Source organism: Erpetoichthys calabaricus, chromosome 2 (genome assembly GCF_900747795.2).
Source record: "Erpetoichthys calabaricus chromosome 2, fErpCal1.3, whole genome shotgun sequence".
In the NCBI taxonomy this organism is placed as follows: Eukaryota; Metazoa; Chordata; class Cladistia; order Polypteriformes; family Polypteridae; genus Erpetoichthys; species Erpetoichthys calabaricus.
This window is the reverse complement of record NC_041395.2, coordinates 293415347-293433420: the sequence shown is the minus strand read 5'-3', so window position 1 is coordinate 293433420 and position 18074 is coordinate 293415347. Positions and strand designations below refer to the sequence as shown.

Here is an 18074-nt window from a genome sequence, read left to right as displayed (position 1 = left end):
CACTACTGGACTGATGATTTAGAGGCTCAATGCTGACGTTCTTCAGAATTAAATTTTAAATGCAGCTAAAATATTGTTAGGGCGGAGCGGTGGCTCTGAGGCTAGGGATCTGCACTGGTAATTGAAAGGTTGCTGGTTCAAATCCCGTAAACACCAAAAAGTGACTCTACTTTGTTGGGCCCTTGAGCAAGGCCCTTAACCTGCAATTGCTCCATCTTGGGTATGATGTTAATCTGCATGAAGGCCCTCCAATCTGCAGGGAAAACTTGGGGGGTGGTGGCAAAAATGGCACTCCAGCCACCATAAAGAATCTCACACTGTCCCATTCCATCTGAACTAGTGTGGTGCTGAGATGTCATATATACTGTGTGTGTATATATATATATATATATATATATATATATATATATATATATATATATATATATATATATATATATATGCAGTTGGAGATCCACAAAGGGAGAAAAAACGAATCACGTATCATAAAATAGTTTTATTCCTGAGCTTTCAACCCCTATCAGGGGTCTTCATCAGAGGATAATGCTTAGACTTACAAGAATCAAAGGCAATATATAGCAACTGACTTAGTCACCTCCAACCCCCCCCCCCCCATACTGAATGTGTTGCTATATATTGCCTTTGATTCTTGTAAGTCTAAGCATTATCCTCTGATGAAGACCCCTGATAGGGGTTGAAAGCTCAGGAATAAAACTATTTTATGATATGTGATTCGTTTTTTCTCCCTTTGTGGATCTCCAACTGCAAATATGCAAACCGTATCACAGACGTTCTCTTCCATTCATATATATATATATATATATATATATATATATATATATATATATATATATATATATAAAATCCAACGTCTGTCTGTCTGTCTGTTCACTTTTCACAAGAGAACTACTTAACGGATTTAGATCAGGTTTTTTTTCTATAATTTGCTTGAACATTCCGGTTGATTTTGCGACTTGTCTCAATGCGCTAAGTATCATAGTTCACTTGCGGTACCAATTCATTTGTGGGAATCTGAGACAGACGCAGCGGGCTGAGGGGAGGGGGTTTGGGCCCTCCTCACTCACGCGCCAGCCTCCATTCAAGTCAGTCTACCTCTCACCACGTGTTGGTGCATACCTGGCCAATGCTTAGCTAGTAATACTTGTTTGTTCAACAGATATTATTCTCTACAGATTGTTAAGGAGGGAGGAATCCTAGAAAGAAGCACACAGGAAAAAAGTGCACAGGAAATATCCGCACAGAAAAAAGTGCACAGTCATATAAGCGCACGGGAAATAACCGCACACAGAAAAATGCGCACACGAAAAAAACCACACACGGGAAAAACTGCACGTGGAAGTAAACACATACGGTAAAGTGCGCACATGGAAAAAAGCACACGGCAGCGACATATAACGATTACAAATATAAAATATACTCCACCTATACTGCTAGACATTTTTTATTATAATAAAACAATGACTGGTTTGCTCTTGTACAATGTCTCCATTCTTCGTTTTCATTAAGGAATGGCACTTTGTTGATCGATTCTCCTGGCACCTCTAAGTATCTATTCCATTTGTTGTGCGAAAATGCACATATTCAAATCCCTTGTAACTGAGAATTTGCTTGCATTTCTGACTGGTCGAAAACTCCATCTTGCTTATTCAAAAAAAAATGTCAACTTGCCTTGCTCGAAAGTTAGGGAAGATTAAAGAAAACTCTAACTGTGTAGCCTATTTATAGGACGACCTTTATTTACTTGCTGTAATCAAAACTATAAAACCCTAATTTGCCTACCTGTGGAATAAGAAGGTATAATATAAACTCTGAAAACTATAGTAAAAAATAGTAATTTCTTAGAAAAGATAATTTAGGCACAACAATGACAGTAATAAAAGGATTACAGTAATCCCTCCTCCATCACGGGGGTTGCGTTCCAGAGCCACCCACGAAATAAGAAAATCCGCGAAGTAGAAACCATATGTTTATATGGTTATTTTTATATTGTCATGCTTGGGTCACAGATATGCGCAGAAACACAGGAGGTTGTAGAGAGACAGGAACGTTATTCAAACATTGCAAACAAACATTTGTCTCTTTTTCAAAAGTTTAAACTGTGCTCCATGACAAGACAGAGATGACAGTTCAGTCTCACAATTAAAAGAATGCAAACATATCTTCCTCTTCAAAGGAGCAAACAAATCAATAGTGCTGTTTGGCTTTTAAGTATGTGAAGCACCGCGGCACAAAGCTGTTGAAGGCAGCAGCTCACACCCCCTCCATCAGGAGCAGAGAGAGAGAGAGAGAGAGAGAGAGAGAGAGAGACAGATAAAAAAATCAATACGTGCCCTTCGTGCTTTTAAGTATGCGAAGCACCGTTCAGCATGTCGTTTCAGGAAGCAGCTGCAGCTGCACAAAAGATAGCAACGTGAAGATAATCTTTCAGCATTTTTAGACGAGCGTCCGTATCGTCTAGGTGTGCGAACAGCCCCCCTGCTCACACCCCCCCTACGTCAGCGCAAGAGAGAGAGAGAGAAAGTAAGTTGGGTAGCTTCTCAGCCATCTGCCAATAGCGTCCCTTGTATGAAATCAACTGGGCAAACCAACTGAGGAAGCATGTACCAGAAATTAAAAGACCCATTGTCCGCAGAAACCCGCGAAGCAGCGAAAAATCCGCGATATATATTTAAATATGCTTACATATAAAATCCGCGATGGAGTGAAGCCGCGAAAGGTGAAGCGCGATATAGCGAGGGATTACTGTAATAACTATTTTATATTATGAACCATCCGACAGCCCACTACCCCAATTAGCACAAATTAAAACATATAAGCTGATAAATACGTTTAGTGAACAATTATACAATTTTGTTTATTGCGATGTATAATAAAACATTTTTTTCTTCTTTGCATATAAGCCTTTGCCGTATGCGCATTTTTCCATGTGCGCATTTATCCACGTACGGTTTTTCCTGTGTGCATATTTTTCTGTGTGCAGTTTTTTCCTGTGCGCTTATATGACAGTGCGCTTTTTTTCTGTGCGGATATTTCCTGTGCACTTCTTTCTGGTCACCGTTAAGGAGTAATGTTTGATGTTTTTGAGAGAGGGATCAGAGCTACGTGTGTTTTAGAGGGTAGCTGCTGATTGACAGAGATATCACGGTCATGTGCTTTTCTCCCCACGTGGGGATGCTCTCCCGTCAGAGCTGAACACAATCAGATATGGTGCCAACATTTGACGTTGGAGTGTACCTACCTTCCACTAGCCCTGAATTACAGTTTTTAAAATTGTTTTAATGGTTTTTAAAGTTTGTCTTGTTTCACTACTATGCGGGGGACAGCAAGTTTATTAATAAAGCAATTTTCAAAAATAAATTATTAATAGAAATACTAATACTTTGTAAAAAATATCATTATACTTTTTGTATGATGTTCAATCAAGTTAGTGGACTCAGGTAGTGTACAACAAAAATAATAAAAAAAATAATCTCTCTCTGATTTATGCTTTAAATGGTTATGCAGAAATAATAGTTTTTTTTTAACACAAACCTTTTATAAAGATCAAGCAACATGGTCACAAATTGAAAAACACAACCCTCTAGAGTATTTTCACAGCTGTTTGTTCTAAGTTAGGACAGTTTTAAACGTAAAGCTAGTGTAAGTGCTATTTTTTTCAATTCGGGGAGCATGAGGCACAAGGCTATTAAATACCACTTTATTCTTAATACTGTGTCCAGAAATATGTGAATGCATTCAAGAAGATATTATCAAATATGTAAAAGAATATGTTGCTTACTGTGCATAACATATCCAGTAAATAATCATACATACTCAATTGACTCACCATTAATTGTACAGAACAAATGAAAATGCTGACAATTTAATGCCATCTTATTCTTAAAGTTTGCATCCCAACCTGCCACAAACTGTTTATAGTGCCATCATTGTCATGTGTTCAGACTATATTTAGAAACAGTTTATATCCAACGTAGTTTGTACCTTGAATAGTTAATTGCATCCTTTTTGACTGACCGTCAGTTTCCAACAATGATGCTTAACTATAGACAATTAGTCAAAAATCATGTCTTGTGATTTTTACTGGAGTAATGGACCTTTTCTTTATGACCTTTCTGTCCTGTGTGATTTGGTAACATGCTATATGGTGCTGCAACTTGTCAGGGACATAAAATTACATTCTTAGACCTGCTTAATCCAATTCAAAGTCTCAAGAGTCTTTCAATTGTGCATTGATATAAAGTAAATTATAACATGGTAACTTTAGGGCACTAGCCTCTTTATTGTACATGTGTGATTTGTGTTGTTGGTCTAACATCCCGATGGGACACTCTTGCTTTCATGTTTCTGCTCCAATGATACACGGAAAACTTTGGTGTGTTTTGTTATGGTGTTGTTAACTTTCTGACAATGTTTAAGGATATGTTTGAAATGTATTCAAAATATGACATTTTTAATACAAAACATTTTATAATAGTATGTTAAATACCATTTATAAACTATGTAATATATTCTATTAGTTACTTTATAATACCTGTTTAACTTAATGTTTTCTTCCCCAGAAGAAATTGTCATAAATATTGATATTTAATAGCCTGATATATAAGGCAGGCTATAAAATGTAATTATTGTGATATAAAATGAAGCAACATGACTTATCATATTTCAAAAGTCTTGCTGATGGCATATTTTTATAAATTGTTAATAGCTGCCTATAAGTAGTACCTAACCTAAAGTGTTCCCAAAACAATTACTTCTGATAATTTAAAGGTATTTACCATTGGACTATTTTATATAATTATGTAATAATTTCATACCAGGCAGACCATAAGTGCTTTAACATCAATATTTGATTTTATTCACTATTTACCCACAAATGTACAGCGATATATGTCTACATTCTTGATGTCCCAATGACCGGTCTGACCAGAAACCCTGAAAGCGAGCGCATACAGCAATGATGTGGCCAATATGACAGTGTCTCAGCTGGGTTGTGAACATCATCAAGACAAATAACGCCTATAAAATTATAATGGATTCTACCTATTTTAGGCATTAGCAGGTCACAATTCTATGATTAAAAATGATACTATAGCATTACAACTCAGACAGGCAGGCCTTAGAAAAGTTTTTATCAAAAGTGGAAGGTATTGTGAATAATGGAAGCCATTTGATCCTTTAATGCTCTCCTTTATGGAAAGACAGATGTGCCAATAAGTGTGATGTAAACCACAAGGTTGCTAGTTCAGTTCGCACCCCTGATTTTATGTGTGACCTTACGCAAGTCATTTTTATTGTGTTCTAAATGCAAAAAAATGTATAACAACTATAACAACTGTAATGTATCCTGACCTTGTAAATCAGCTTGGATAAAGGTATCTGATAAACATACAAAAATAAATAAATAATACAACACCTTAAATTTCCAATTTGCACAATGTCTATGCTTTTGCATACTTTTTGGTTTACATATGTGTTTCTTTCTTAAACTGAGGATTAAATACAAACATAAAATCTAATGAGCAATTAAATGTGAAATGTGTAAAAAATAATAAAGTTAATTGCTCTATTATTAATACTTCTCAAATGAAACTTCACTAATTAAGAAATTATAAGCTGAAATAAATCTCACTAACTGAATGATTTTATTTGCGTTTTTTCTGTTGCCAAGTTAGATCCACAAACAAGTCAGTAGTTTTATGCTGAAAGTGCAACTGAATAGTCAGGCCATGAAAAACTCCCAGGCAATTCTCTGAGGTATTTCTCTTATATCACTGTTTGTTCCTGGTGCAGTGTTTACATTTTTATGAGCTTTGTATTTGGTATCTTTATAAATGAAAGCCCTGACAATGTACTGAATAAAATAAAATTCAATATTAAATAAAAATGCTTATTTATTAGTAAAGGAGTTTTTCTGGAGACTGACATTGCTATCTCACACCCCCAAAATCCTAGCAATAAATCCCAACTCAGTTCCTATCTGTTTGGGTTTTGCAAGTCCTGCTAAGTTGTTTTTCCAGGTCTTCCTGAGTGCAGGTTAAGTTAATTAGAGACCATAATTTGGCCTGTAATGAATGTGTGCATCCTATGATTGACTGGCACCATTCCAGGTTTAGTTTCTGCTTTGTACCCAGTGCTGTCAAAATAGGCCCCAGCTCCTGCAACCCTGTACTAGATTGAGAAAGATATATAATGGATAACGAATCCAACAGGTTTGAAAATCAATTCTATTTCTATGCTGAATAATGAAAAAAAGTAATTCCCTACAATCACGTAGTCCCTTGATGGTAATTTTTGAGATGGCTCCTTGTATAACAGGTTCATTTCTCTCCTGACACAACAATTACAGGTAGGCAGGCAGGTATGTGATGAGTTGGGTGATTCCTGCCATTGTTAAGAACATGTTCATTTTATTTTTGTTTCTTCGGCACAGTACTCGTATATACAAAAGTGTTCCTTCCATTCATATTCAAAGTGACTGAGTCAACTCAAAAGTTGTTTACTAAATAATTTGTACAAGGACTTTCTAGCATAAAACAATGATGTTAATAAAATGCATTTGTGAGGGACTATGTGTATTACCTTAAATGCTATATCAGCCTCTGATGAGTGAATGTGTGTGTGTGGGAGTGGGCTCTGTCATGCACTTTTGTCTTTTCTAAGATGGCTGTTGGCTCTACGTCGGTTGCTTCCAGGCTGGGTGCTGGCACATGAAACTCTAAGTTGGATCAATAGACTATGAAAATAATCAGATAGAAGGAAGTTTTATTATTGTGATCTGTATTATGTAGCCTAAATAAATACAGGTTTGGATCCAAAGACCATCAACTAATTAAGGGCTGTGTAAAAGCCTAATAATATACTGGTATATTATGAAGGCTATTACTTTTGACACCCTGTTGAAGACTATTAAATACTCAGTTCAGTTTATTTTTGTATAATGCTCTTCACTGAATACACATACAGAGCACTATAACAAGTTTACAGGTGATATACAAATTATAAATTTTAATCTACATAATGTACATGCAGTAAAACAAAGGAATTTCAAAGTGATTTGCATAAAATCTAATAATATATATCCATTAGCATTAACATCAAGTTATAATAAGCTGACAACGGAGGAGAGGAAAACAAAAAATCACTGCAAAGCCGAACGACTTTGTGACTACAGAGGTGTGAGTACAAGACTGCTTCATACAAGTGATGATGGGGTAGTCATAGCATAACTGGACGGGTAATTAAAATGGACAAGCACTTCTGTTGATACTGGGCACTTAAATTATATGGTGTTTTTTTTAGTTCTTTAAAACATAGAAATAGCTAACTACTTTGATGACTATTGACATACAAAATGATTTTACATTACTGAAAACAATAAACTGACATTTTTCTGTTATTTTAATGGACATAATTTCATATTTTTTAATATATATTACAATATAAAATTGTGAAATGGCTTAGCATTTTATTGATTTTTATGGGTGACACACGACAATCAGATTCAAGTAATATTAAACCATAATAAACAGCAAGTAATCCTTACTGACAGAAATCTTTGTAAAAATAACATTGAGGGATTAAAACTTCAATAAACATTTCCTTTTTGAAAATTGTAATGTAACTAATAAAAAGAAGCAGTGATGTTTTATTTAATAAGCCATGAATGGACTTCTAAAATGTAACAAAGACTGCTAGAACACATTTGTCAAACCATATTGCAAATCTGGCAGCTTTAGGCACAGGGCAGTACCTAACTAACTCTGGGATAACTTAGAGTCACCAAGTACTCTAGCAGACATATCTTTTAAATTTGAAATAAAACTAAAGGCCCAAAGAAATCCTCATGCACAGGTATTGGGTAGGCTGGCATTGGATTTGATCTCCAGTTCCTAAACTTTGAGGAAACTATTGTGATGTCCACCCTTGTAATATGTTGATATCACATACTAAAATCTAATTATCAATTAACATTGTTGTTAGCAAAAATTTTACTAGTAATTTATTCTGTTCTTGCAAAGAGACAAAATTCTGTAGCTATTATATTAATGGTAAATTCATTTATGGAATTATTTACAGTAACACAATATTGATTTAGGAATTCTTTAAATGGATTGTTTGTTTAAAGTGCAAAAAGAGATCTTTAAAAATGACATTTTATGGCTTATATCATTATTTAGCTCATTGTCAAAACATCTTAGATCTACTGAGTGAATTCATGTTGCTAACATTGATTTAATCAAATAAGTGATTGCTGATGAAGACAGACAGTAAGGAAAGGAAGTGAGGGCTAGACAGAAAGACAAGGCTAGAGCCTATACATTCACACATGGACAGTGAAAACAAACACGCCGCCAGCTCCTACCTGGTACATGGAAATGTTTAGGGGTCAGAGCATAAGTTGGAGTGAGTGGGCGGCTGTCGGGTCGAAAGGGGAGAGGGGAATTCCGACCGCTGGACGGCTCATTGCCTCCAATGAGAAAAACGGGAAAAATGAGAAGAGGTAAAGCAAGATAGAGAAATGCAGGCAAGAAACAAAAAAAGGATATGAATAACCAAAAAAGGAAGGTTAACATAAAACTATACCAGTTATGTATCCATAAATTAAACAGGCTTAATTAAATATAGTTACTGTATTTACAATGTACATATATTTTGCAAAACAATTGTGAATCCTGTCTCTCTCTCCTTTTCTATCTCTCTCTCAATAAAGCTTATACCTTCTTATAATTCATAGGTTTAACATCACATTAAAAATTACTGCTCATTTTGGCAAAAATTTGGTTATGCTCTTTTACTGTTGGCATCTCAGTGTCTACTTTATTTAAACCTGCACATTCTGTAATGCCCCATTTACACTGCTAGTTTAGCATATCCATAATAATTTTTCACTTTCTGTTAGTGTGTAGTCTTCTGGGCTATTATGTAGGCCATGACAACTGGGCTGCATGGGGAATCAAAAAAAGGGAAACCATGTTTTCTGACAAATTAAAGCAGTAAAGAAAGACTGAATGGTCAATTTTCCCTTTGCTTCCAATGTAAATGAAATTTTAATTTTTAAAGGAGATGAGGAGTAAAACTGGCACAGTGGTTAGCACTGCTGCCTCACAGCTCCATGGACCTACAGCAGGTGGAATTCTGAGCCTGCTCACTGTCATGGTGGAGTATTTTGTATTCCTTATGAATATCTTCTCCATCAACCTTACTTTTCCTTGATATTCTATAGATTTACATCCTTGGTTATATCATGTCTGTAACTAGCACTGTACTGTAAGAATGAATGTGTGTTTAAATATGCCCTACAAGGAACTGATGCTCAAAATATTTATTCCTACTTTATCCTGATGTTGTTGGAATAAATTGGAATTCCTAATGATCTTATAATGAAATATATGGGTGCAGAACATGACATGCCTGAACTGTTTCGAGCCTACAGTAGACAAATAGGTGTTCTTAGATACTGCAGTTGGGCCACACATCCTTCATTTTATAGCATCTTTCATAAATGAACACAGTAAAAGAGCTACTGTACAAACAGCAGGCTGACCACTCAAAAAATTCAACACTTCATTGAAAGAAATGTTGTACAAATTTTCAGTACGTTGGATAATGGCCAATGTTCAGCTGGGAGAAATTATATATATTGTCCAAGACCACACAATGGGAGCTCTAGGGATAGAAATCAAAAACAGGTTCAGATTAGTAACTACTAGACCACACGTTTTAATGTTCCAAGCATACATAAACACATACATGCTATATAGATATTGTTTATTAGGTATAATAAACAAGGTGTGCTTGTATTATGTAAAAAATCTGTATACCCATAAAGTGTATTTTAGACTCTAGTCAGCATGGACCTATTTGGATATTTTCTTGTCAAACATTATTTAAGAGAATTAATAAAACTTTTAGTGTACTGCTTTGTATTGTATATGATACTTATCAACATATTTACTTTTCTTAGCATTAGCATTGTCTCTTCTGGTTCGTCCTGCTTTCACTTCAAAACCGGTCCCGCCCACATGCAGCCGACATGGCATTTCTTGATTCCTATTCGTCGTCTTCCATGTCATGCACTATACTGGCCTGCTGAGCGTAATACATCCAACAAGTACTCGAGGTGCTGCCACAATGGTAAAGTAGCTTTACCACCCTTGCAGGAGCCACCTGTGTCTTTACAACAGCTTTTTACACAGCAAACATCAGAAGCTAAAAATTATCGTGAACACATTCGAGAATACAACTCTTCTCTAGCATTTGCTTCCATGGGTGCACAGATAACTCAACCTCCTGGCCACGGACCATACTATTTTAAAATACACTGGCAAATTTATCACCAAATCTCTCCACTATACGCTAACATGTTTTTGACACAGCGCAAGCTACAAAAGTACGCTTACAAAATAAAGCAAATTCTGCATGCAGCGAAAATGTACTTCTCCAGCTAGATTCCATGCTCAGAACCATGAACCCCTTCACTAAATCGTACAAACACATGCATACAATCGCTCTGTCCAATCCAATAGCATCTGTACGAATGGTTTCAAGGAAACCCGTAAGCAGGATTTACGACGATACAGTGCCCCGACATGTCACACCGATGTTGCAGCGATTTTCGTTGGAGAAGATGGCGAAACGCCTGATGAAAGGGACATTTGCATCTATCTCATAGGCAACTCCTGTAAACAGATTTCCACGTTCAATATGAATTGCGATCCTATGGTTTACCCACTTTTATTCCCTTACGGAGACATTGGCTGGCACAAAGATTTACAACATGTTCCCGATAAAAGAACTGCCAAGCGAATAAGGCTTACTCAATGCCAGTTTTACGCGTACAGATTAGCAATGAGGAATACTTTTAGTATTTTGCACTCCAGCAGCAAACTATTCCAACAGTACGTCGTAGATGCGTATGTTAAAACAGAGGGCACGCGTCTCAACTATCTCAGATTACATCAACAAGATCTGCACGTGGAACAATACAATGTTTGAATACAGACGCACTGCAAGCAAACGCTGAAAATAACAACCTATGTGTAGGCAAAATGATCATATTGCCATCCACATTTCCAGGAAGTCCAAGATACATGCAACAAAACTATCAGGATGTCATGGCCATAGTATGTAAATATGGAAAGCCTGATTTATTTATCACTTTCACATGTAATCCTACTTGGCCGGAAATTCTACATGCACACTGAGTCTTTCAAGAAGTATTTATTTCTACTTGATTTCTGAATTCCTTTCTCACCGTTTTCCATTCCTATTCTTACACCGCTGTATGCTACGGCGGGCGTTGGCTAGTTTAATATTAATTGTGTTACCTGGCTTTTGTTAAGACAATTGGCATCAGTTATAATGCCATCGGTCAATCGGGTGTATCAGAAGTACTATGTAACTATCACCATGCTTTTCTGTATACTATTTGTACTATTTGTAGGTTTAAGGGCTAATTTTATTGGTAGGAAGTGTGTAGAAAGGTATAGTGTTTATGGCCTTGGACTTTAGGCCCTAAGGTTGTGAGTTCAAATTCTGCTGCTGACACTGTGTGACCAAAAGCAAGTCACTTTACTTGTCTTTGCTCCAATTGGATAAACCAAAACAAACATAACTAATTGTTGTAAGTCACGTTGGAATAAGTCAAATAATAATAATAATAATAATAATAATAATAATAGGCCACTGGAGCTGCTTACTCTATGCACAACTATACCTGAGTATAACATTCCTGGATTAGATCAATTTTTCCTAGAACTTTGGATTTTTTGATGGCTACTGCAAAACACAATTTTATATGAAAGTGTATTATTTTGAATTGAAATGGGTAATCCATAGGAGTAATATGAAATTTGAGTGTATATTATTATCATTATTATAGGGCAGAGTGGTAAGGACTTAAAATTGATATTGCTATTATTTTGACCTAAAATGCAATATTTCTTAGTATTTTCTATTGTTCTATATGTGAACCATACAGACATGTATAAACACATTTTCTATATAAAGTCCAAAACCTGGTATACAGGGTAGGATTCAAAAGTAATGAGCCTTTGTTCAAAAAGACAAATTTATTGAGCAAATCGGTAGAACTAATTAATAGTCTTCAAAATAGGCACCTCCTGCATCAAGACACTTTTGTAGGCGGCTTTTCCATGACTCGAAGGCGTCCACGTAGGCCTGTTCCGGGATGGCTGCAAGGGCTGCCTTGACATTTGCTTGGATGTCCTCGATCGAGTCGAAGCATTTTCCTTTCAGCGCTGATTTTAAGCACGGAAACAAGAAGAAGTCAGAAGGCGACACGTCCGGACTGTAGGGAGGCTGGGGGACCACCGGAACGTTCACCCGGGCCAGGTAGGCGCTCACGATGAAGGCGGTGTGGCTGGGCGCGTTATCGTGGTGAAGCTTCCAGCTGTCCTTGATGTCCCTTCGCTTGCGCGCGAAGCTTCTTTTCAGGACTTCCAAGTAGTAAGCAGCATTCACGGTCTGTCCTTGCGGGACAAACTCGTAGTGGATGATTCCCTTCACTCCGAAGAAGGCAATGAGCATGGTCTTCGTCTTCAATGCGTACCGTTGCTCTAACGAACTTTCCATTCCGCCGTGTAACGCAGTACCGCACAGGGGTTCCCGTCAAGGCCGATCCTACCGCTCCAAAAGCTCTAAAATCACCAAATCAAATCAAACAAATCTGTCAAGGCATGTTCCAGATTTTGGAGTATTTAGTGTTTGTTTATTGTAGGAGTTTCTTTTCTTAGTGATACCTACTGTCTTAGAAGTGCTATTTACTTTTTTTTTTTTTTTTTTTAGTTAATTTACGGTTAACTAAACCGGAAATAGAGTTTTAGTTGACGTGAGTGACTGTATGAGTCCTATTCAAATACATTGACTCAGAAAACCTATAAGCAGATAGGAAGAATAGTATGTTAAATGAGATGGTTGTTTAGTGCAAAAATAAATTTCACCTGTTAATATAGTGGTAAAAAAAACAGAAAAAATTAGGTGGAAAAAAACCATGTATGTATATTTTGCTTGGATTGTAACATTTTTTGACATTTTAATTTGCCATTAAACACATTCTCAGTTTTCTGGAATGGAAACCTTATTAGGGAGTTTTTGTGTTGGTTAGTGGAGTGCTTCTATACAGTTACTATATTTGTACATATGTACAGTATGTTTAAATGGAGACTGGGGTGATTATTGAGCCTAATAATAATATTATTATTATAATTTGTACAGCATGTTTAAATGTTTGACATCCTTACCTTTATTACCAAAGCTACTACAGTTTGCTAGTAGTGGAACGTTAATAATGATCAAAGGCACAGTATAATATGTTGGGGGGGATTCATGTTGCCAATTTATAGTAAATTCTTGAAGTCATTACTCGCTGTTATGAATAACGGGCATGTGCTACAAAAATACACTTGGGCATCATTTACATTAATTATGTACCACATATGGCGCACACAAATCATGTGTACATAACTGAACTACAGTGTCATGATTTATTTAGACTTGTCACAGTTCACTAAAATGCCCAGCTTTACTATAAAAATGCATACAAAGAAATATTCCATCAATAAAACAAAACAATCTGGGTACGTTTTTTTTCGGTATAAATTCATATCATCTATGAAAAACAGATGCCTTATGAATGTATGATTTGGCTACAATTTTCATCAGCATCACAAAAAAGAGTTTTGAAATATACTGTAAATGCCCTGTGTTGTCCTCAGCATTATTAAGGAAACTGCACAGCAATTAAAAATTAAACTAATCTCTACTTTGCAATGGTCTTAGATAGCTTCAGATCTACAAATGGCTTAATGCTTTTGATTGCAACTGCTGGCATTCTGACACCCTATTTTTACTTTTATTTTGTTGTCTTTGGAGAATGTAACATTATATGTATCCAGGGTAGACTTTTGGCTTATGTCCTTGTTGCACTGAAGTGGATTAAGGGGAATTTAAAAATGTATGCATCCATAAAAGTATTTATGTAAAAATCTACCATGTTTCTGCTTTTACGGTCTGATGGCAGTAGAGGGCTAAGATTAGCTGTAACGCAAGTGTATATATTTTCAGTAAATTATTTAAAAATGGAACTCTCTCACTGTCATCATCAACAAGAAGCAACTGACTTGTGTCACTGTGGAATCATTATAACATTACCAAACACAAGCTTTAGGCACTGTGGCCTGCAGAAACCTGTGCTTCAACATCCCTCTTCATGTGCCAATAAAATCACCCAATGTTAGGAATGTTATTGTATTTTTGGCAGAAATATTTTATAAATGTGCTAATCTGAATAAAATTATTCACATTGTCAAGGGTTCCTATGCTTTAGTATTGATACACCATTCAACAACATATTTTTTAAAAAACTGTGATTCTGTCTAAAGTGCTCTTTTGTATATATGTTAAACTGTGCTTAAACTATATAACCAAAGACAATAATAGGTTAAAATTTAAACAGATGAATAATATGAAATTTTGCATAGGCAGTGTGGCCTAGTGACTAAACATTTGACTTGAGGATTAATTTACCTTGCTACGGCTCATACTAGAAAAATATGGGAATAATTGTACTTTGTGTAAAACAATGGATGATGGTTTACACTAAAATAAGTAAATAATTATGCCAATGCTATTTGTAAGTTAATGTTGGACAAAAGTGTTAGCTAAATAAAATACAAACACTGCACATACTGTATATAGTATATTGTCATTCATTTAATCAAATATGTTGTATTCTCCTGATTCATAAATTTTCAATTTGAAGAAAAGATGAAGGCATTTTTTATTATTTTGGATATACTTTTCATTTGTTGAAAAGACCATAAATCCCACTACAACAAGCAATGGAAATGAGGCACTAAAAGCAGTCAGTGTCAAAGAAATTATACACTGGATTCTAAGCTTGAGATAACCGGATAATGTCCTGGGAGATTCCAAGATTCACAAATACAATTGCACTGGAAAGTAATAATTTAATCTGAAAACAACAGAGCAGTGTAAATTACTGTACACTGTGGGTAAAAGATAACAACTGATTAAGCTTCACTGAAAATATCCTGGTCATTTTGATAGCTCAATTCATGTTCTCCTTGCAACTTTTGGATATATTATTCCACCACAGTTTATAGCATTCTGGCTTTCCTTTATATCATATTATTATCAAAATTATTCTGAAATTTTTGGTTAATGCATGCACACAATAGATTGAGTAAAACAATCCAAACACTCTACAGGATTAACTATAATAATGACAAATTTGCTTCTTCATGGTTTGATTGTGAAGAACAGTTAAAGCATTCAGTTACTGATCGTAGCAGAATGCATCTGAAATAATGAATACCTGCATTTGGAAAGTAAGGAACTGAAAATTAATTGGTTAACACACCAAGACTTAAAAGTCAAAATCATTTAATCTAGCAAGCTACAAGAAATCCAAAAGACACCATGCATGACACCCTGAAGAAGGCTGGTAGTGGCGTGGAAACTACAAGCAGCAACTTGTTAAAAGTAACAAACAGAAATACATTTTCAAATTGTAAAATGTAAATGTAAAAATCAGTGACAATAAGTGAGTAATAATTATTGTAAATGTCAGATGACGTAAAAGTAAAGCATGCAGTAATGTGACAGATGATTTTTTTGGAGAGCTGAGTAGTGTTCTAATTTGCATTTGGTAATTAGAATAACATACATTCTTGTTTTAATGTAAAATACACATATCAAATAATTTTTACTAAATAATACTATTTCATAATTTACAAAAATGTAGATGGTATTAAAATGGTATACTTAAAAATGTAAAAGTAGTCTATTAATACAGTTTTAGTTTAACACATTATTTAATTAATGTAAATGAATTCAAATGGATTATTTAGTTAGATTTTATTTTTCATTTTTCCTTTTTACACACTACACTGTTGTGCCTAGCAGTTCATTTGTATGCCTTACATACAAATTAGAGCCATTTTCTTGATATACTTATATTGGCAAATGGGATTTTGTGGACTGATATCAGTTAGTTATATTTTTTGTAAATGTGATGTTTTATTAATCATAGCATTTTTCAGGAGCCCTTTATCAGTAAGAAGCAGTGGCCTGGTGTGGCTGATGGTTTTCATTCCAAACAGTTTTTAAATTTGAGACAATTAAACTCCTGTTTTAATTGAATGACTGATTCCAGCCCCCTGTCTGCTGTTTCTTAAACTACATTTTGTTATGAAATTCATAAAAATGTTTACAGCAGCCACAGCTTGCAATGCACGTTTTTCTCTTTGCTCCACTTTTGTTCAATGTTTAATGAAGAATCTTAGCTCAGAAGAGTTTGTTTTTGCAAATGTGGTATGAGCAACATGGTAACCAATAACTGACCAGTTCCTCATTCTTATTTTAACTTGTGCGTGTACATTTGAAAGTAACCTTTTTAATAACATATTAGAAAGAAGTCAGGGGAGTAATGGATACTGATCTCTTTCAGCCCTCTAAGTATTTTGTCTGTGTTCTGGGAAAAGTTAAATATTCACTGGTAGCAATTTGTAATGCTGTGAAATGAATACAAATATATTTACACATATACACATATACACATATATTTAATTAAATGTCAAGATCCTATAACAGCAAGTTTTGTTTTTTTTTTATTTTATTCGTTTTATTCGTTTTGTAAATCTTATTATAACGAATCATATATAGTTCAACCAAATATACAAACTTCATTTAAAACATATTTCATATTAGAACACCCCTTCTCTACCCAACTCAGAGAGCTGTTATCAGCACATATGAAGTAGTCCTTCATATACTGTATATTGAAACTTTAACAGAGGTTAAACAAAGGCAAAATCATTACTGAATTCTTGCAAAATTTTGAAAAAGTGTTGGACTGTTCCTCATAGAGAAAACTTTTATTTTTTTCTAAGTTTTACATAAAACAAGATATCATTTTCCCAGTGAGTTACAGTGGGTAAATTAGGATTCTTTGATTTGAGTAAGATTAAGATGAGATGACGAGAGAGCAATACAGATATCAGAACAGACTTTTTGTGGAATAATATTGTACCTTCTGGGATGCTAATAGGAGAATAAACAAAACATACAACTTAACAAAGTGCAGCCAATAACAGCAAGAGCTGGCCTTAAATGAATACGCCGGGTAGTACAAAACCAATAACCACTTAGAACCTTTGGATAGTGTATAAACATTGTTTTTGGCAACTTTAAGCAGCTGAGTTGTTTTGGGAATCTATTTGTTGTTAACATTAATTTAAATCTCAGTCTGCTCACCCTGAATTTGCAGGATTGTAAGTCCTGTAAAGAAGGAGTGTACTATACCTATGCATTAAGCTAACACCCAAGTCTGTTTCTTATTAACAATCTGTTTGAAACGAAAACCAGCAAGTTTATCATATCCCTTAAACCTGAAAATGGTAGTTATTTAGAACATTATTTTACAGTCTATAATCAGAATCTTTAATTATTACTAACAGTGTCTGCTTTTGTTCCTGCTTGCAGAATGATTGGTCATGCATTTTTTAAATCATGCCGGGGTGTCTTTTAAAAGAACAAAAACAGATTACGCTAAACTTCCACAATTAAGTTTCAAAACAGATTGTAAGTATTACCCATAATATGGTGACATTAAAGTGGTTTCTGTTTGTATTTACTTTAAAATCTTAAATGTGTAAAATGCCAAGGTTGCTATCAGAACTACTATGGATGAAATTGTTATTTCACATACATATTTAAAAACTAAAGCAATGTTACCTTTCCATATTATACAAGACCTTAATACTGTGTATTTTAATGCAAATGCATGTATAACACTGTAACAGACTTTGCTTTAATAGACCTCTGATGTAAGTGTTATGTACCAAAATATCCTCAATACATGTTTTTTTCTAGTATTAATCAACCAAATGAAAACAAACAAATATGTGTCCATCTTTTCTATTCCTAAACAAATCTCATTGTTTTGTCAGCTTTTTTAAATGCTTTCATTATATCATATGGAAGTATTTCCAGCAGCAACATGTATTTTC

The 18074-nt window shown here is 34.9% G+C and overlaps 1 protein-coding gene across 1 annotated transcript in view; it reads right to left on the bottom strand.

Moving 5' to 3' along the window:
* Positions 1 to 18074, bottom strand: part of ablim1b (actin binding LIM protein 1b) — a 341011-nt gene that overhangs the window by 26955 nt on the left and 295982 nt on the right. Inside the window, exon 14 of the mRNA XM_051922460.1 lies at positions 8384 to 8488. Coding sequence (XP_051778420.1) covers positions 8384 to 8488 — 105 coding nt within the window. The remainder of the gene's footprint in view (positions 1 to 8383; positions 8489 to 18074) is intronic.